This window comes from Tupaia chinensis, unplaced genomic scaffold (assembly GCF_000334495.1).
Source record: "Tupaia chinensis unplaced genomic scaffold, TupChi_1.0 Scaffold144378_1, whole genome shotgun sequence".
Lineage (NCBI taxonomy): Eukaryota > Metazoa > Chordata > Mammalia > Scandentia > Tupaiidae > Tupaia > Tupaia belangeri.
The window spans coordinates 2163366-2184099 of NW_006204238.1; the positions used below are offsets into that span (position 1 = coordinate 2163366).

A 20734-nucleotide genomic window follows, 5' to 3' on the forward strand; every position below is an offset into this window, starting at 1 on the left:
TTGTTTTTTTTTTCTTTTTTTTTTTTTTTTTTTTTTTTTTTTTTTTTTTTTTTTTTTGAGAGAGAGAGAGAATTTTGCAATAGGGTGATGCACTCACTAGAGAGACAGAGACAGAAAGGAAAAAAATCATCCCCCCCAGGGAAGATGACCATGCTGCAATTATTTCTCCTCCATTCTCCTCTTGGGATTTTTAGGCATGTATGCACACATGCCAGGTGTGGATTTTAAGCTGCCAGGTCCAGGATTTGAACCATAGTTTACTATGTGGGAGTCCAGTGATCTAACCATTATGCCATCTGCTGGTTCCTCCAAAATTTAGTTTTCTAAACCCTGCTCCATTGTGCTGGCAGGGGAGAAGTCAAGTACATTCTTAGAAACAATACCAGATTATTCTGATGCAGAAGGTACTTGGTCTCTGCTTTGAGAAGCACTGGCAGTATCTAAAAGTTCAGATTTTTAGTCATAGAGCTCTGCTGCTTAATAGCGCTGCCACTCTCTGATTTCAAGTGTCTTTTTAAATTCTTTATTTGTGACAAGAGGGTATATGTGTACAAGTGAAAGAGAGAAAAGGAGAGGTGAGCACCCTTCACCCTCCACACAGTCTGGTCACACCATGGTCCCTTCTTCAGTGCATCAGCTCCTGGGCACTCATGCACGCATATGCCTGGTGTATTTCAGGCTGAGCAGGCCCAATATTCGAACCACTGTCACCACGTGGGATTCAGCTTCTCTTGAGCAGACAGTACCATTGCCCCCAAGCAGCTGACCCAGATTTTAAGCATCCTTTAGTCTCAGTTCCCTCATCTTTATAATTTGGGGATCATTATAAGAATTAATGAGATAGTTTCTGGCAAATAGTAAATTAGATGATCTTAACTTAGAATCAAAGAACTTGGGGTAATTGACAGGAGGATCCCACACTGAAACTGTATTCAGATGTGCTCTGCTCATAGTGATCTCTAAGTAGTTGGGCCCCCCCAAAAGGCCAGAACCCGTTCTAATAAGGGCTTGAACACTGGTGCTGTTCTGGGGCATATAGGGACATTGTACTCCCATTTTGTGGGCATTAAGTCATCAGGTTTCCTGCACCCCTACTGAATGTGAATGTAGACCATAGAGTGTCCCCACCTCCACTATTGGTCATGCTTCCCTCGGGTAAAGAGAATTGACAAACCTTGGAAGAAGATGTGGAGCAGAAGTCTTCTGAGACTATATACTGTGGTCAAGTTGAGTTTGCAACTCAAAAGGGCATAACTTGCAGGAAGATTTGTGTAGACGTGTGTGCTACCTGGATCTGATGATCCCTGTTGTTCAGTAATTCAGTCTCAGATAAGCTCTTTGAATATGACCTCCTCTTTGTCAGTTTGGGCTGTTATGACAAATTATCACACTGGGTAGCTTAAGCAATCAATATTTATCCCACACACATCTGGAGGATGAAGTCTGGGCTCAGGCTGCCAGCATGGTCAGGTTCCAGTGAAGGCCCTCTTCTGGGATGCAGACTGCCAGCTTCTCCTTGTATCCTCACTGGCAGACAGCACAGTCAGCTTGCTAGCGTCTCTCATAAAGGCATTACTCCCATTCATGAACCCAAAACTTGTCTTACTTAGTCCATTCCATTATGATGAAAGATTAACGGGACAGTAGGTAAGAAAGATATTTCTAGAGGCTACACTGTAAAAAAGAGGTCCTCAGAAAAGTTCATTTAACTAGCTAATAATCTATACTTCCTTGGAGTGACCTGTTATTCTCCAAGTCTGATCCTAGGGTTAACAGAATCAGCGAATTCCAGGGTCCTAACTAACCCAAACTAATCAAATCATTTTCTCTGGGTGTGAGGTCTAGCAAAGTGTTTCAACGAGATTCTAATGCATGCTGAAGTTGGAGACCTATCGCCTAGAGGTACAGTCTCAGGGCAGGAGATACTAAAAGGCAATTTGCTGCATGCATCTTGCCGGTTCTTCCCTTCTCTTGTCCTCACCCAACCCATCCAGGGTTGCTGTGAATTCTTAAAGGAAAATAGTGTTTATACTACATTTTGTGCAAATCTAATGTTGGCTACAAAATCTCACAAAGAGGAAACCGTATTTCGGTGATCTAAGAGTATAGTCTGTGGAGTCTGGTTCTCTGTTTAAATACTGGCTCCACTCCTTACCAGCTGTTCCTCATCTTCTTTCTGCTTCTTCCACTTGTAAAATGATAGCTAAGAGTATGGTAACCTTATCAGGTCATTGAAATAACTAAATGTACAGTGCAAAGTATGTACATGATTCCTAAATGGTTCATGACTCTGCACATTATTCTGTTAAAATGAAGTTTCTTTCCCAGGTTATATTTAGTACAAACATCAAGATGAGGACTGCTTCAACTGACTAATTTTAAGGATCATATGGACAGTGTCATATGATGTTATAGGGAGGCAAGGAGAAAAAGTTACTGAATTCACATGCTGCCATTTTATTCTCCTTGTCAAAGGATTAATGAAGTAGTGTTTCCAGAATAGAATGCACTTAAGACTTAACTCTGTAATGAAGAATTCTGTAACCTGGACAGAATTCTGTAATCTAGACAGGTGTTGCACACCCTGTCCAACCACCATACTCTTAAGCCTAGCTTAAGACCCCAGTAGGAATAAAGTGGGAGAACAACTTAGGACCAAAATAACTGGCTCAGTACTTGAAGCAAATATATTTATACAGTTTTCTTTCTGTTTTTGCTATAAGGTTCATGTGATAACAAGAGAGGGACAGGAAGGGAGGGAGGGGAAGAGAGAGAGAGAAAGACAGAGAGAGAGAGATCACCTCCCAGGGGAAATGGCCATGCCACAATCCCTTCTTCATTCTCCTCTAGGGATTTGGGGCATGCACATACACCCAGCATGATCTTCAAGACACCAGGTCTGGGACTTGATCCATGGAAATCAGCCATATGGATCCAGTGCCTTAACCTCTATGCCACCTGCTGGCTCTATACATCCATTTTTAATAGCTGTTCTATATATGAAAAGTGCTCGGTAAACTAACAAGTGCTATTCAACAGAAGTTTCATCACTGGTAGTTAAAAATATTTATTCAAATTTGATCAGAGGAGGACAGAGAGAAAGAGAAAGAGAGAGAGAGCACGCGAGCAAGCAAAAGCAAACCACCAGGTCCAGGACGAGAACCGTGGTCGTCCATGTGGGAGTCTAGAGCCCTTAAACACCATGCCACCTGCAAACCCAATATTACCAGCATTTCCTAACTTCAAAGAAAACATAAATTTACTTTGCAATAGGTGCCCAATTGCCAAATAGAACAGAGTTGGAAGTGTTGACACACTTGTTTTTATCTTAAAATAAAAACACAACGTCAAAAAAAAGTATCTAAATCTGTGATTTAACAGTGGAAAGTCATTCTCTTTGGTATGTGTTATAGCTGTGATACCACTTACCCTCAGGATTATCAAAGGGGGTTAGTCAGATCGATCATTTAAAAAACTAGTAAGTGGAGAAAATATTTGTTTACATAGGCTCCACAAAAAATATCTGCTGTTGTGCCTGCCATGCTAGAAATACAAAGACTACTACTTTCTTCCTCCTTTCTTTTGAGCTGGTTTTAGAGGGCTGGAGGTTCTGAGAATTTTCTTTCTCAACTCGCCAGTCAGTCACATTAATTGGTGCACAGACACAGGAGAAAATCTCTCTGACCACATATCAACGTCCACACTTGGAATTAAAAAAAGAGCCATAAACACAGAATTTTAAAGTTTACTTTAAAAATGTAAATTATCTCCCAATATTTAACAGGTAAAGAAAATAGCATATTGGTTTATTTTATGTGGTTGTTATATTTTATTTTCCAAGTAATACTGATTAAAAATATTTACACACCTACTTTTAAGTCCACAGTTTAGCACTCGTATTTGTATGGCTTTAAAAGTTATAGCACAAGATCTTTATGTTAAGGTTCAGGGGAAAAAGATTCATTCAAAACAAAGCCTGATATATTATATACATGTTTGTCTCTGTACTTTAAATACATTAATTTTTAAATGATGCTTACCTTTTTTTCATCTGGTGGTAAAATACTAGTGCAACTTTTTATCAAAATAAAGTTTACCACAGATGTAAATAAATTTTCCCAATTGAAAATGGCCCTTCAGCTGCCATTAAATGAAATTTCTCAACCTCACTTTAAAAAGAATTGGTGGTTGCATTATAAACAAAAATATGAAGTACTACAGCATCGCCTACGTTGCTGCTTACATCAACTTTGAGAGAACCAAAGATGCTTTATAGAAGTTTAATTGGTTTTGAAAAGGCACATGGTGTGGAGCTATTTTGTTTTTGTTTTTTTACATTCTGTAAATTGTCACCACCACCACTCTTTCTGTTGTAGAGATGGCAACTGTGACTACTGGGGTAGACAAGAATGTTGTTCAAACTAAAGGAAGCCAGAAGCCAAAATTTAACTGCACAGTAACAATGCACTTTTCTTCATGCAGCTTGTTTCCTATATATTCAATTTTCTAACATGCATTAGAATACATAAGCTTGTATTCTAATGATTTTATGTTTGATTTTACAATATGAAAAAAGTTTGAGGAAAGACGTGACTTGGGGAAAAGGGAGAACCCTCACCACAATGAAAATAGATACATCCGTACCCAACTATATAGTAAGAATATAATCCATTTAAGTTTCCAGAAATATACTTCTCAAAGCTCCCCATTCCTGCACGGGGCGGGTGATGCTCTTCTGTGGCATTAAGTGGGGAGAAAGGAAATCAGTTTATTTTCATAGAAACAGTTCAGCACAACAGGAAACAGTTAACTTTGGTCCACTTGTCTGTTAGCTTTAGGACAGTCACACTGCCCATTATCAGTTCGAAACCCAACATGTAAATTTAAAAATATATTCATTTGTTATTTCATTCTAAAACTGACATAGGTGTTCTGTCCTCATTCCCTTCCTTTTCATCTGCTTGGGAATCCACTGTTGGTTTGGTCTCTAAACCCTCAGCATCTTCGTGCTCTTCCCTGGCAGCCTCAGCCGTGTGTGCTTGGCTAGGTTGTCTTTCCTCTTGGTTCATGATTTCAGGAGTCACATGATCCAAGTCTGCTTCTAGAAGCTCAGTTTGTACTTCCATTGGCATCTGGTTTACCCGTTCCACATGCAGCTCTTCTACATGCACTTCAGTACCCTCTTCAGTCTGAATTCGACCCACCTCTAGGTAACTCACTTGGACCTGCTCTGGAAGCTCACTTATATGTGAATCGTGCACTTGGCTATCCTGGAGCAGATCTGGGTGAACTTGTTCCACAGTCACTTGTGCTGAGTCCACCTGAACCTGAAGCAATGGCAGCACATGCACCTTTCCAACTTGTTCTATGATCGTCATTGACGTCACAGGTTCAGTTTGGACATGCGTTTCTACTGAAAGAACTTCTTCGGTTACCAGACGTTCTGAAATATTGTGAGTATCACTGAGATGCCTCCTTAATTCATTTCCTTGCATAAACCACAAGTCACATAAAGTACAATGGTTGGGTTTATCTCCAGTGTGTATTACCAAGTGATCTTTGAACTGGTCCCAGCTGTTAAACACACTGTTACAGACCTGAAATAACCAAATATATGATGGTTAACACTTACGTTCAAACTGAAGGAAATATTAATTCATTTACTCTGTAAAAATAAAATTATTCTGAAAACGTTATGATTATGGTATCTGCAATACAATGTAGTCTAAAACATTTTGTAATTCTTTGGTTCAGTTGGTCTTTAGCTGATATAGTTAGCATCTCAAATAGATTTGCGGAAACACTTTAATACTGCCTTCACTGTTTAAGCATCACATAAATTCTAGGAATACAAAAATTCTAATTTCTCCTACAATATCAACATTTAGAATCATAGTAATATTTGGTATAAAAATACACTAATCAGTGCCAGTCAGCAACATGGTGGTTAAGGCAGCTAAATCCCACATGGCCAACTCTACAGTTGAGTCTTGGACCCAGTGGCTTGAAAAACACACTAGGCATGTGTACATGTCCAAAATCCCAAGAGAATGAAAGAAAAGGGATTGCAGTGTGGCCATTCCTCCCACCACAACAGGGTGCTTTCTCACTTTCCCTCTATTTTTGTCTTTCTCCGGAACACCTGTCCCCTTAGCAAATTAAAAACAAACAAACACGCATCACTAATCACAGAAGAACCAATTATAGCTGGTCTGCCTCCTCAGCCCACTCCTGAATTCTAATGACTTCTCTACAGTTAATAACCACAGTTTCAGAGTATTGTTTAAAAGATCATTTTTATTGATAGAGTAAAAATAAATGGTGTCATTTGAAGTTGAATTACAAAAAAAATTCCAGTCCCTCTTAAAAAAAATCAAGACAACAATGTTCTTTTATCTCATTTCTTCCCAAACCATCAATTAGCTTTATACCTTTCAATGAGACTCTGTTACCCTTCATTTATTAAAAATTTTTTGCTATTGGGTACACATGCTCACCAGAGAGACAGAAACAAGAAAGAAAGAGAAAGTAAAAAATCACCCTCCAGGGTGATGGCCATGTCACAATTCCTTCTCCATTCTCCTCTCGGGATTTTGGATATACATGCATTTGTGCCCAGTGGGATATTCAAGCCACCAGGTCCAGGACTTGAACTACACTGTTGGCTATGTGGGATCCAGCACCTTAACCTCCACACTACCTGCTAGCCCCTATTTAATTTTTATATAATGGGCCACTGCACACAAAAGGGAGAAGGTTCCCAATGAGACCTGGTCATGCCACAATGCTTTTTTCTCCAATTCTCCGACTCAACGGGATGCTGGGCACTCACCTGGTGTGTTTTTCAAGCCACCAAGGTCAATACTAAAACCCTGGTTGGCCATGTGGGATCTGGCTCCCTTGTGCAGCACTGAATTGCTGTACTACAGGGCTAGCCCTACTCTTCACTTGTAATGACTGCATAAAGGTGACTGTTAAGGACAGAATACACACACACACACACATACCTGGCATTCATAAAGCTTCTTTCTTCCCTTTTTTGCCCCCACTCCAGTTTGACATGCAGTGAGGTGACATTTGAGAGTGCTGTTTCTAGCAAATCGTTCATGACAATTTGGACATTCAAAAGGTTTTTCACCTATTAGAAAAAAAATAAGTTGGCAAAGTAAGAAAAACAGCAAAAGCAAAGAATTGTATAAGTCTACTTTGCTTCTTCCTTTTGGTTAATTTTAATGGCATGTTCTTGAGAGGTGGAACAGTAACTTAAAATTCAAATGGTCTCACCATATCCAAAGATTTTTCTAGAAGTGCAATATATAAGATTTAGTGACTATAAATTGTTAACTGTCCTCTGATAAAGGTAAGAAATAAAATTTGGATTTGAGTTCTTTTTTGCATTTCTTAAAATTATGTATTTTTCCCTTAGATAAAAATTATGATCAATCTGTATTTTGGGAAAATCCACCACTACCCTTCCTACAAGGCATTTTTTGCACATTTGCTGTGTGCTAGCTACCTGTTAGATTATAAAGATAAGTAAGCTGTCCTGATTTTCAACAACTGCATATCAAAGGCCAAGGTATGAAGGTGAAACACATGAAAATAAGCAAATGCGATACACCGCTGAAGACTTGTTAGAAAAGAGTGCCATGGAAAGTGTACTGCAGCAGCAGCAGCAGCAAGGAGAGGGTAATCCTGTCTGCAAGGGAACGAGGATGAAAGAAGTGAATAGGCAGAGGGACAGAAGTGTAAAATAGCATGGAGGAGTAAGGAGGGAGGAATCAGTAACCCTCTGCACCTGCAGGTTCCAGGCCTCAGATTCCAACAACTGTAGATGCAGGCCATGACAATTGTTATGAAATGAGAAAAGAGGTATCTCCCAAAAAGAGAGATGTTGAAGTAGTTCACCTATGTATTTTCCTTTTCACTTACGTCTGACACTAAGATTACTCATAAGTAATCTAGAGATGATTTAAAGTATGGGGGATGTTTAGAAGTTCTATGTAAACACTATGCCATTTTATATAAAGGACTAGCACGTCCATGGATTTTGGTATCTAAAGGGGACTGCATCCTGGAACCAATCCCCTTAGAATACTGAAGGGTAACTGTAATGACACCTGGGTCTCTGGTGTAGAGGACCAACCAGGATAAAGGACACAGGAGTACAAGTATGGTTGAAGTGGGATATGGTAGGAACGATAATAAAATCAGTTTTTGTGTCTGATGAGTTCTAAGTACTCAGAGCAAAGTCTAGGCATCCAGAAAATAGTTGCACAGACAATTCCGGATCCACAGCATGGTCTGACATAAACTTTAGGAGTTAAAGTGGTAATTAAAAAATAAATAAATAAAACTTGAGTTTGAATAAAATTTCTGAGTTTATTGTGTGATTGTACTGGGTCATCATGAAAAGTCATAGTAAAATCTGTCATGACTTTTCTGATGATCTAATAGTACAGAATGCAGTGAAACACCAAATTAAAACAGCAAATAACATGAGCTAGTAAAGAAAATAGAAATGGAGTAGCCAGAAGTAGAAGGAAGGAAAACTAAGAGAAATTAAAGCAGTCAGTGGTAGAGTGGGTTTAGGAGCCTTACTCTATCGTGGCACGAGGAAGTACAAGAGGCGCCTCAATGAACACAGTATGTAAATTCTTTCAAGAAGGCCCAAAAGTAAAGAGGTGGCTAGAGGGAAGAAAGTCAATAAGGGATTTTTTTTTTTTTTCATTATTCGTTTGCTGAGGGGAAAGGAAGGAGTGGGAATGACAGATGAAACACAGTCTTGGAAGAGACATCAAGGTCCACGTGGGACTCAGGACTGACCCTGAAGAAGAGAAGAGAAAGCTCTTTCTAGGAAATAAATAGGAGGAAACAAAGATGGATGCCACTGTCGGTAAGTTGGGGACAGAAAGACAGTTATCTGCTGGAGATGGGGAGTGGGCAGAGGTCTCAAGTATGATGAAGATCTAGAATAGCAACTGGGCGGGTGTGGGGTGTGTGTGTGGATATAAATCAGACCAAAACACTTAACTTAAGATCTGGAACATTGATTTTCTCCATCAGTGTTCAACAACCAGGGACTAAAAATAACTCTAAACAAGGAAACATGCTTAAGGTACAAGAAAAGGTGACTCAAGTTGTATACAGTGAGGTCTGTACAAGATAGAGAAGTCAGAAATGGGGCAATAAACTAGGTGGAAAGGTATATGGAAGGACTGGAAGGCTAAATGGGGGAAGAGTACACGAGTAGTCAAATAAAGAATGAGAGAATTCAAGGACAGGATGATGTCTGTTGAGAACAGGACAAAGATTTCCAAGATAGAGTCCCAGTGAGGACAGGGTCCCATATGTGACCCTCCCCCACACATGTTAATAGAACGAAACAGGTAAATTTAAACTGTATTTGTCCTCTGACAAAACTAATATAGCTTATTTTGTGCAGTGTTCATGTGATGAAAACATTAATTTGAAAGAGAAGGCCTATATCATCGAGAATTAGTATTGATACAGAAACTCCTTTTCTACTCCAAAAATGTTAGGCGATGTTGCTAAAGCACATGGTTACATTTTTGGTTTCATTAGCATATAATTTTTCTTTAATAATGAAACTTACAAACATAAATAGATATGGCCTCATTGAAGGGCAAGTGGTAATATTTCCTCAGATTTAAATCACACTTGTTCTTTGAGCTAGCAAGTTGCTTTAAAATTAAATTACTTCAACATGTACACAGATATCTATCTGTCTATATAGCTATCTATCTGAAAAGATGCTCACTGCAATATAATTGGTAATAGCAAAACCCTAGCAACAACCTAAATGACTATCAACAAGAATAGTTACAGGACCAATAGATGGCATAACAGTTATTTTGCTGGACTCCCACATAGTTGACCAAGGTTTGAGTCCTGGACCTGGCAACTTAAAACACACTGGGCACATGTGCATGTGTGCCCAGGATCCCAAGAGGAGAATGGAGGAGAAGGGATTGTGGCATGGTCACCCCCCTATACCCCCTGGGGATGATTTCTCACTTTCTGTCTCTGTCTGTCTCTCCAGTGACCACATGCACCCTATAGCAAAAATCTCTCCTAAAAAAAAAAAAAAAAAAGAGTAGTTATGGCATACCCATACAATAAAATACTGTGCAGCCACAGTAATAGAAATAAATAACATTCATGAATGTTACACATATTTTTAAAACTTTGAAATAAATTAAATGGCCTAACACTGTACCACCACATGTTCCTGTTTGTTTTCAAAAAAACCTTTGCATTTACATGTGTGTGCATGCATGCGTACAGCTACTGGAAAATGCAAGGAATACATCAGGAATGATAAGTATGTAAGAAAATGATAACAGTACAGTTGGTCCTCCATATCCATGGTTTCCACATCTGTAGATTCAATCGACCTTCAATGAAAAATAGTTGAGGAAAAATAGTAACAATAGAAAATAATAATATAGGGCTAGGCTGTGGTATGGAGGTTATGACAGCTGGATCCTGGACGGCTGACTGTGCAGTTTGAGCCCTGGACCTGTGGCTTAAGAAACACACTGGGTGCGTGTGCAAATATACCCAAAATCCCAGAAGGAGGAAGAAAAAGAGAAGAGGTGGTTGGGGCATGACCATCCATCATGAAGGTGCGTGAGCTCTCTCTCGTAAGTATATATGCCCTCTGGTAAAATTTTTTTAAAAAGATAATAAAAACGTATATAAAAACCCAATACTACTATTTACACAGTGTTTATACTAGGAATTTTAAGTAATTAGAAATGATTTAAAGAATACGGAAGGATATGTGTAGATGACATGTAAATACTATGCCATCTTATTTTTTTTTTAGTTGTTTTTTTTTTTTTTTTTTTGCCATATAGCACATACACCTGCAGGAAAGAGACAGAAAGTGACAAATGACCCCTTCCCCAGCGGGGAATAGCCACACCACAATCCCTTCTCCTCTATGCTCCTCTCAGGATTTTGGAAACACACACACACATGCCTAGTGGGTTTTTCGAGCAGCTAGGTCCAGAACAGACCACTCAGTCAGCCATGTGGAATCTAGCACCTTAACCACCACCTCCTGCTGGCCCTCAATACTATGCCATTTTATAAAATGGATTTGAGCATCTTCAGATTTTGGTAAACACAGGAGATACTGCAACCACTCCCCCATGGATATTAAGGCATAACTACAGTCTCCTCAGGAGAGACCTTGTTAAGTAGGAAAGAGACTCACTTTTCACTGTGTGCCACTTAAAGCATTCTGTATTTTAAAAAGTTGTTTTAATAAAAAGCTTTGTAAAATCTAGAAGTGGCAACAGATTAATTCCACTTTAACTATGTGGACAGTACAGTTTTCAAAGTGTTAACGGTTTGTTAAACCCTATAAAGGAAGTATCGTTATCCTTATTTACACAAGCAAAGAAAGAAGCCCTAAGATAAAGTGATCATTCAGGTTCATCGTGCTGGGGGATGTCAGGATTAGAGCCAGAACTGAATTCTGACTTCTGGACCTACATTCTTTCTAGGATTCCACACCACCTCTCTGGAAAAACTAGGGAATAACTATTTGAAAAGACATAAAGGTCACTTCTACATTCTCTTTCACATGGGGTGTCCTATAGGTTTATCTGTCAATGTGTTTTCTATTTTCACTCATTCCCAAACTGCTTATTGTTCTCTATTTTTCTAAGTTAATAGCCATTAATCATTTAACCAGCCGAATCAAAAAGATGGGAATCAGCCTCTTTTTACCACCACAATCAAACCTTATTGATCATACCTATTTTTACTCAAATCTTCATCTATCATTGCTTTTATCCAATTTCCCATTGTGGTTTGGGTTACTTCAACAGATTCCTCATTAGAGCTAGCAAGCTGTTCCTCATACTCTATCTTACCAGTCAACTCTCTAGAATAGAAATCTGATGAGATCTTTTTCTGACTTAAAACTACTTTAAAATGACCTAGAGTCTTCCAATGTAAAATCTGAACTCGTACTGAACTCGAAAACTACTGTGTTCTCAGCCTCATCTCTCATCACTATCCCTTCCTCTCTCCCTTAAGCCATCTGTAGGTCACCCATATGATGCCTACGTGCATGCCAGACGATCAGTCCTTCGAATTCTCTTTGGCCACATCTCCTGTCATTCCTCTATGTGGACCCAAACCTTCAGTCACTTTAGTCATAGTGCACTAACAGCAGTGCCACAAACAACTTGCTTCCTCTCAGTCCTCTATACCTGTGTACATTTCGGTTCCTTTGCCTGGACTGCCCATCCTTAGGCTAACTCCTTTTCCTTTCAAAGTCATCATAAAGCAAATGTGGAAGGAAGCTATCCTTGTCTCCTCCTCCATAACGAGGCAGCTCAGGCATGTATTTCTGCAGGATTCTGCTGTCTCGGTGTGACTGTGCCTGCCTGTGCCCCTCCCCCCACATAACTAAGTTTCTTGAAGGCAGAGGGTCTAAAACTGCTTCATATCCATGGCCTAGCAGAATGGCAATTATCATTACTATTTTCCAAATGGAACTGAAATTCAGAGGGCAGAGAACAGCTTGAGTTTTCAAATCAAGCCACAGATTACAGTGCAAGCTTTTAAGAAATAAAAAAACTAAACCACTACACTAATAAAAATATGCAAAACATTAAACTGAGTGGGGTACAGTATGTGTTTGAGGGCAGGTAAAAAATAGAATTGTCTCCTTATCTTCACATGTACTTTGTTATAAGGGAAAAAGTGATCTATCCTTTACTAATATAAAATTTAAGACTGCTTACTTAATGCTCTTTCTGAATTCAGTAAGTCACTGATCACATGTGCAACTACCTTGTCACTAATTACTAGTACAATAATTGACATTAAAAGACAATAAAAGTTCAGTTTCCTCCAATGGGCAGACGGCTCTATAATTTATAATTACTTAAGTTAATTATGTCATATAAGTTATCTCACATCATTTTGAAGGAAAGACAGTGGCATGCAACATAATATACTTCAGCCCAACATTCTGCCATCCAATCCAAAGTAAAATCTGCAGAACCTGGAATGCACATTATAAAGCTTCTGAAATGGTATATGTTGCCCTTTTTTCAAATAGGTAAGTCACTAGGTAATGTTTTACGTAAGAGAGAGACAATTGCTACAGGAGATAATATAAAAGCAACTAATTATCTGTTGGAATACTAAAAGCCCTTATCACAGTTTGCTAGTTACTTACTGATATTTATTTATTGTGCTGTTTTATTAATCCTTTTGCAAAATTAATCCAGTTACCACAAAAATGTTCACCAATAGACCATTAAAGCAAATGAATATTTATTTTTTAAGGACCAAAATATATAACTATAAGCAATTTCCAAATATAAAACAGGTATATACATATATTTGAAATCAGAAAGCATTATTACCAAAAGATTTCATAAATGCCTAATAAGTTACCTTGAAGTCTTTTATGTCTACACTGAGTCTTAAGTAAATTGTGAGATTCCCTTGCTATGCACATTATTCACTCAGTTTCCAAGTACTGACAAGTAAGAGTTTGTCTATTAGGTCACTGGAAAAGTCATTTTTCTGTTTTTCTATACAAAAGGCTTTGTCATGACTTTTCCAACGACCCAATAGTAAGGGATAACAAATTTGAACCTCTCTGATTCCTCAGTTTTAAGAAGCATACAGCAAGTGATTTTAGACAGAGAGGGATTAAAAAAAAAAAAAAAAAAAAAAAATTCACTGGGAGCTCTCCAAAAAGAACGATTCTGAAGAACACAGGATACCTAAGTTGTATTAACTGTATTAACAGTCTAAACAGCCTTAACCACCACATGTAGGAAGGGTGAGGGAACAGGTGTACAAAAGTCCAACTCAGTACACTGTCATAACTGTTCTCACCGTAACTCCACATCTCATTACAGTGTGTTTAGGGCCTTCCCAAGATTTAAGTAGTTCCTGTGCTTGGTAAAGGAGGCCTAGCAAAGAATGCGTGGATAATGGGAGCAAAGACAGGAAATCTGTCTGGGGCAAAAAAATAATAAAACTGGCACAGGGGATGTACAACTATGAGGACCAAAGACCTTGAGGTAGGTTTCCTGGAGCATCAGCCTTATGCCTGGGATGGTCCCCAGGAAAAGAAATAGTATAAAGACTTTACCCTCACCACCCCCGGCTGTCCACCGGTCCTGACACATTTGTAGTTAGAGGGTGGAGAGAGATGGACTTGCGCTGCCTCTCTGTTGGGCTAAGACAGAGGACCATAGGTAAAACAGAAGAGTACAAACATGTCAGGAATTACTTGTAAATGTACTTTGTAACATGTTAACATAAATGTAAAAATAGGAACAGCAAAGACTCATTATAAAGATTTAATAATTTATGATCCTTAGTAAATAAATCACAAATTGTCTTTCCTTTGAAAAATACAAAAATTGGCAACATATGAGTGACTTCAACTTTCAAAGTTGACAGATACACATTTAAAGCACCAATATTTCAATCAATACTAAAGTGTAATTAGTCTGCACATTAGAAGCTATAGGAGATAGTCTCTTTGGAGTTATTAAAAAAAAAAAAAGATTCAGATATTTAGACTCAAAGTAAATGTGGAAAAAATATACGTACTTTTTAACACAAAGTATTTTCTAATTACCTGTATGTTTTCGAAGATGCTCTTTAAAATGTCCAAAATGGTCAAACTGTTTCTCACAGTACTGACAGATATGAATTTTTTTCCCAGTTCTTTGCTTCTTACTGACTCCACCTTCTTCGAGGTGGTAACAATTTAGGTGCTGTTTCCATGCGCTCTCCCGTAGATACCTTTTATTGCATATTTCACACTTGAAACTCTCAGTTGAGTGTGATTTCATGTGTTCCTTAAAATGGTAAAACAATTTAAATGAACGGTTACATTTCTCACAATGGAACAAGTCCTTCACATGTGACAGCTGAAGTTCCACAATTTCAATACCTTCTACCTGTTTGCTTGTGGGGTCAGATGCACAGCCATCTTCTTTAATCTGCCCTTTTCTATCACCTTGACGGTACTTGCTGGTAATGTCCGCCAGCAGTGCAAGAGCGGAATCATCAGAGGAACCTGTGCTCTGAATGTACTTTATAGACTGCTTGGCAGAAGCCACTTCCTCTAATGTTTCGATGCCTTCATCTTCCACTTCAATTGTGCCTTCAGCAATCTCCACCTCAATTTCAACAGGTTCTGATTCTGCAGATGGCAATGACTCAGTGATAACATTGGAAGTTTCTGCAATCTTCCTTTTTTTTGCCTCACTTTTTCCTGTGGCATTTTCCTCTAGTGGAGCTGAGTTTTCTTTGTTCCTGAAATGTATAATATATGGATTTTTAAATAAAATATTAGTGAGCATTTTAAAGAAATTGACAGAGGTGATAAAATTTATACTGAAAGGCAGGGAACTAGATTGGAGGATTTATACTACCTGATTTCATGATTTATTATAAAGCTACAGCAATTCAGACAATACTGGTGAAAGTAGAGACGTGAATAATGGAACAGAATAAAGTCTAGAAATAGACCCACAGTTAGAGAATTAAGTTATTTTTAAAAATAGTTTCAAAATAGTTCAATAGAGGAAAGATAAATTTTCTGGCAGTGGTGCTAGAACAAGTGGTATCTGTGTGGAAGAAATAAACCTCAACCCTATATCATATGCAAAAAATTTAAATCAAAGTAGATCAGAGACTTAAATGTAAAAACTAAAACTATTACATTTTTAGAGGAAAACAGAAAATCATACTGACACTTAAGGATCTCTTAAGCAACATATAAAAAAGCAGAAGTCACAATAGCAAAACTTGCTAAAATTGATTTAATCAGAATCAAAACATCTGTCCTTTGAAATAAAATTCAAAGCCACTGACCAAGAGAAAATATATATATATATTTTTTTTTTTTTTGCTAATACCTATCTGACAAAGATCTCACATTCAGAATATAAAAATGATTCTCGTAGTTCAATAAAAGACAACTATTGGACGGGTTGGCCCCGGAGTGCAGCAGTTTACTGCTGAGAATGGAAAGCCAGACCACACCAAGCTGACTGAGGTTCAAATCCCAGCTCCAACAGCTTGAAAAACATGCTGGACATGTGTGCGCCAAATCCTGACAAGACAGAGAAGTGGGGCAAAAAGGACAGTGGTGTGAACAAGTCACACTGTGGGTGCTTCCTCTCTCTTCTGTTGAGTGCCTACAGCCTCTGGCAATTATAAAAGAATAATTAACTGTTGGGAAATGATTCTCCATGAATCTGAGTTTCTGTATATATTGTGAATTGAAAAAGCTTTTCCAGATTTTTCAAGAATGTACATAGTGTAGCATAATAGAGGAGAGGTTTATTACTGTCTAACATAATAAAGATGTTCCCCTCTGGAACAAAGAAGGCTTGTTATATTGTTTGCACCCCATTATAAAAGATTTGGGTTTCCTAAACTAGAGATTCTTCAGCTGTGATATAAATTAATCATGTGTACAGCATTCACATGGGCTACTCTGTCATCCCTTCAGAACAGGAGGGGAAGGGAAAATATGGAACTCATGATGTTTGCTATGCAGAGAGTAACAATCTTTCCTTCTGACCAAAAGCCTTGTATTCTCTACCAGCATTAATGACACTGTGGCAGGACAACTTTGCAATCAGAGATTCCAGCAGAAGGAAATTCACTCAAGCATACCAGGGGAAATTCAGGAATAGGAGGGACTCAAATTTTTATGGCTCTGTTAGAGATTAGGTGTCCAACTCATCTTTCTACCTGGTTCCATGGGGCAAGGAAGAATTTGCATTCAACTGACAGGGTTTGAGCAGTTTACAGCAGAAAGCAAGCTACCTGACTTTGTGGGAGGGCTGACTCTATTGCATGACAGACACTGTAGTAGCTTTGACATCAGAAGGTACAACAGGAGATACATTTCTAATTCCCCAACCTCGTAAGTACCAGAGAGGATCACCCCAACTTGAAAGAGCCACAGGTAGGAAGAGCTAGGAGAAGAGTGGAACAGATCCCCCTCAGGTTTGCCACTAGTCAGTGGGATCAGGATTTAGTGCAGAGTATTCTATCATCCGATGTCCAATCTATTAGCAAGTCAAAAGTCTCACTCTCAAAGGTCCTGAGTATGCACCAGATGCAGTTGGTCATCAACCCCAATAAAATTCAGGGGCTTACTCTATGTACACAGATTCCCAATGTTCAATCCCTCTGGCAGTCAAGGAAAAGTTGCTTCTTAATCACCTCTCTTCCCACCAAAAATGAGGCTCAGTCTTATACTGGACATTTTGGGTGCTGGAGCTAGTATGTGCCTCACTTGAGCATTCTACTTTCTCCTTTGTAGCAGTATCCTTTAAGTGGGGCTCCAACCAAGAGGCTGCATTGAAAGTTTTTCATCAAAATATAACACATTCTCTGCCTCTGAGGCCCCACAACAAGCCTGACTGATGTTTTACAGATTAGAACTTCTGGCAAAGGGGGGAGAGCCTCCATCCAAAGGTTATTTCTTGAGTTTTATATATGTCACCACTGACACAGTCACAAGCTACACTCTTTGAAAAAAGAAAAGATTATCTTTTTTGGGAGAGATTTTTGCTATAGGGCGCGTGCGCTCGCCAGACAGACAGAAGAGAGACATAGAGACAGAAAGCGAGAAATCACCCCCCAGGAGGGATGGTCACACCACAATCCCTTCTCCTCTTGAGAGCCTGGGCATGCACGCACACGCGCCCGGTGTGAGTTTTAAGCCACCGGGTCTGGGACGCAAACCGCGGTCAACTACGTGGGAGTCCAACAACATAGCCATTACGCTAACTGCTGGTTCCCAGAAAAGATTATCTTGTGACTGGGCTCTTGCTGAAATTAATGATGATCCATGGAGCCCTTTAAGTTCTCCAACCTGACGTTGCTATTTAGGGTGAGTCAATTCAGACTTCATGACTACTAAGGAGAGAAGTGCCCAACAAGTGTCATTTATCAAATGGAAATGGTATACATACACACACACACACACAATTTTTTTTTTTTTTTTTTTTTTTTTGCCATAGGGTGCACATGTTCATCAGAGAACAGAGGGAAAGTGATAAATCACCCACCAGTAGGGATGGCTACAATTCCTTCTCTATTCTCTTAGGATTTTAGGTATGCACTCACATGCACCTAGCATGATTTCTAAGCCATCAGTTCTGGGATTCGAACCATAGTCAGTCATGGGGAAGTCCAGTGCCTTAACCACCATGCCACCTGCTGGCGCCAGAAATGGTATATTTTAGAAAGCAGGTAGCCTCAGTTTTACATAAAAAGTGGCAGCTCCCCAACTCTACTGACCAAAGGAAAGCCAAGAGAATAATGAGCCCCTTGGTTCACAGACATTTTGGTTAAGCTGAAGCCCACTGTTCATAGCTTCAGTACCACATATGAAAACCAAAAGCAGACCTGGTTGCTCTACTCAATGGGCAGAACTTGAGGCTGTTGTCACAGCTCTGACCAACATTCCTCACAATTAATCCTGTTATATTTTTACATACTCTAAGGATGCTGCTCACAGTCTAGCTGGTTGGTTTGCCTCTTGGAAGACTCAACAGATTAAAGATACCTACACCTCTGGAGCCAAAACTGTGGGGGAAAAAAGGTGTTGCTGAACTGTCTGGGTCACTCATTTAGATGCCCATGATAAGGAACTATTTTCTAATGAGAACAAATGGAATGAATATGCTAATAACCAAGTCTGCCTTGCTCAAAGTGCCACCATTGACGGCTTAGATCCAGCAGTATTCTGGATATAGTAACATATCCACTATCACAGCTGGGCACAAAGTCAAGTCTGTATTTCTTTCTTTCTTTCTTTCTTTCTGGAAAGGTTTTTGCTATAGGATGTGTGCGCTCACCAGAAAGAGAGAGAGAGAGAGAGAAGCAGAAAGCGAGAAATCACACCACCCCCCGAGGAGGGATGACCATGCCGTAATCCCTTCTCCTCCATTCTCCTCTCGGGATCCTGGGCACTCACTCCTGGCGTGAGTTTAAGCCACTGGGTCCAGGACTTGAACTGCAGTAGACTACATGGGAGTTCAGTGACATAGCCATTACGCCAACTGCTAGTCCCCAAGAAGTCTATATTTCTGATGTAGCTGTCCACTGCTTGCCAGACACCAGTTAAAGGTGGGCCTATTTGTCTCAAGACAAAGGAGATACTTGGCACAGATGCTGTCTCTGATTATTACCTGCAGCCAGATTGCACTGGACCTTTGACCCTATCTCAGGGAAATCTGTTTGGTGGTTCAGCATTGTTAATACTTTCCTAGGTCATACTGTAGCTGTTCCAGTCTGATCAACTGGTTCTGGCCATACCACTGAGGCCCTTGAAACTACCCTATGTATATTTAGTTCCATCTGCAGTCTGATGATAGTGTACCTTTTAATCACAAAAGTTACTCAATAAATGATGAAGAGTCATGATACAGATGGACCTTTCCTGCTCTCAATGGTTCACAGCCACTGGTACTGTGGAGCACTGCAGTGGTCTTCTCAAAAACTGATTCAAAAAGATTTCTAATTCTACTTTCCTCACTGAATTCAGTTGTCCACAGAAGATCAACTCTTCTCAGATGCTTCCTGGGTAATGATGAAGACAAAATGAGTGAGAACTTACATGATCCTAATTGGAAAATTTAGGATTCTAACATTCTTGGATATGATCCCTTTTTAAATCCTCAACATTAACCCTGGGACGACCTGGGTTATTAGCACCTCTGTTCCAATTGACAACTACCCAAAAATGGGCTTAGAAAATTCAAACTTGGGACCAGCAGGTGGCATAATGGCTATGTTGCTGGACTCCCATGTAGTCAGCAGCAGTTCGAGTTCCAGACCTGGTGGCTCAAAACTCACACCAGACACATGTGTGCATGCCCTAAATCCTGAGAGGAGAATCAAGGAGAAAGGGTTGCATGGGCATCCCTGCTGGGGGGTGATTTTTCACTTTCTGTTTGTCTCTTCGGTGAGCGCACACACCCTACTATAAAAAATAAAAACTCTCTTAAAAAAATTAAAACTTAATTGTAATTCAGTTGTCTTAATTCTCTTGTTTGACTTACATCTTAAATCATAAGCCTATTGATCTCTTGGTTGAATGGCACTGCTTGCCAAGTATACTTATAGCCCATGTGAGCCAAAGTGGGATGTATAATAAATAGATATCTAAGTATTATAAAAATGCCCTTGTTCTTTTCGTACCTTACTACTCTAGATAAAAGACCTGGGGAAGAGAAGGAGATAACTGGAAAAGAGGTAAAGTTCAGCAACTGGAATAGAACGCACTGGTTTTGTAGGAGAGCAACCATCCTGGTACCTGGAGAGAGTATATTCAAGCAGCAGGATACCCCCATCCCTGTACAAGCTTAGACCTCAGGAAGTATGGGGGTGGGAAGAACATCGATAATCCTTGTCTTCTAGAAACACCCTTATAGTCTTCCCAATGAAAGGAAATCCTGTAGTTACCTCTCCCCAAGTGTTGGAACCACTTTTTAAACAGGTTTGCCATACCCTATCAGATGGCTCCTACTACAACTTTGACTAACATTTTCCTTAACTTAACCAGTCTCTTTGGAAAACTGCTGGAGATGGTAAGTTCTTGCACATCCCTGGAAAAACACCAGATGCTTGCCCCATACCATTCCCACAGCTGGGTTCAGTCCATGAGGTGGACAACTGCTACTCA

The 20734-nt window shown here is 39.4% G+C and overlaps 1 protein-coding gene across 9 annotated transcripts in view; it reads right to left on the bottom strand.

Annotated features, from left to right (window-relative positions):
• Nucleotides 1–3727: 3727 nt before the first annotated feature.
• ZBTB35 (zinc finger and BTB domain containing 35) overlaps nt 3728–20734 on the bottom strand; it is a 41866-nt gene continuing 24859 nt past the window's right edge. For 7 of the 9 annotated variants that reach the window (XM_014583618.2, XM_006166956.3, XM_006166955.2 and 4 more), the window contains exons 5-7: nt 14654–15336; nt 7008–7138; nt 3728–5597 (exon numbers count right to left, since the gene is read on the bottom strand). In XM_014583618.2, the coding sequence (XP_014439104.1) occupies nt 4908–5597; nt 7008–7138; nt 14654–15336 (1504 nt within the window). In that variant the 3' untranslated portion in view covers nt 3728–4907. Of the gene's footprint in view, nt 5598–7007; nt 7139–14653; nt 15337–20734 lie in introns of those variants that run through there. The other 2 variants (XM_014583621.2, XM_027767667.1) reach the window with 2 other exon arrangements.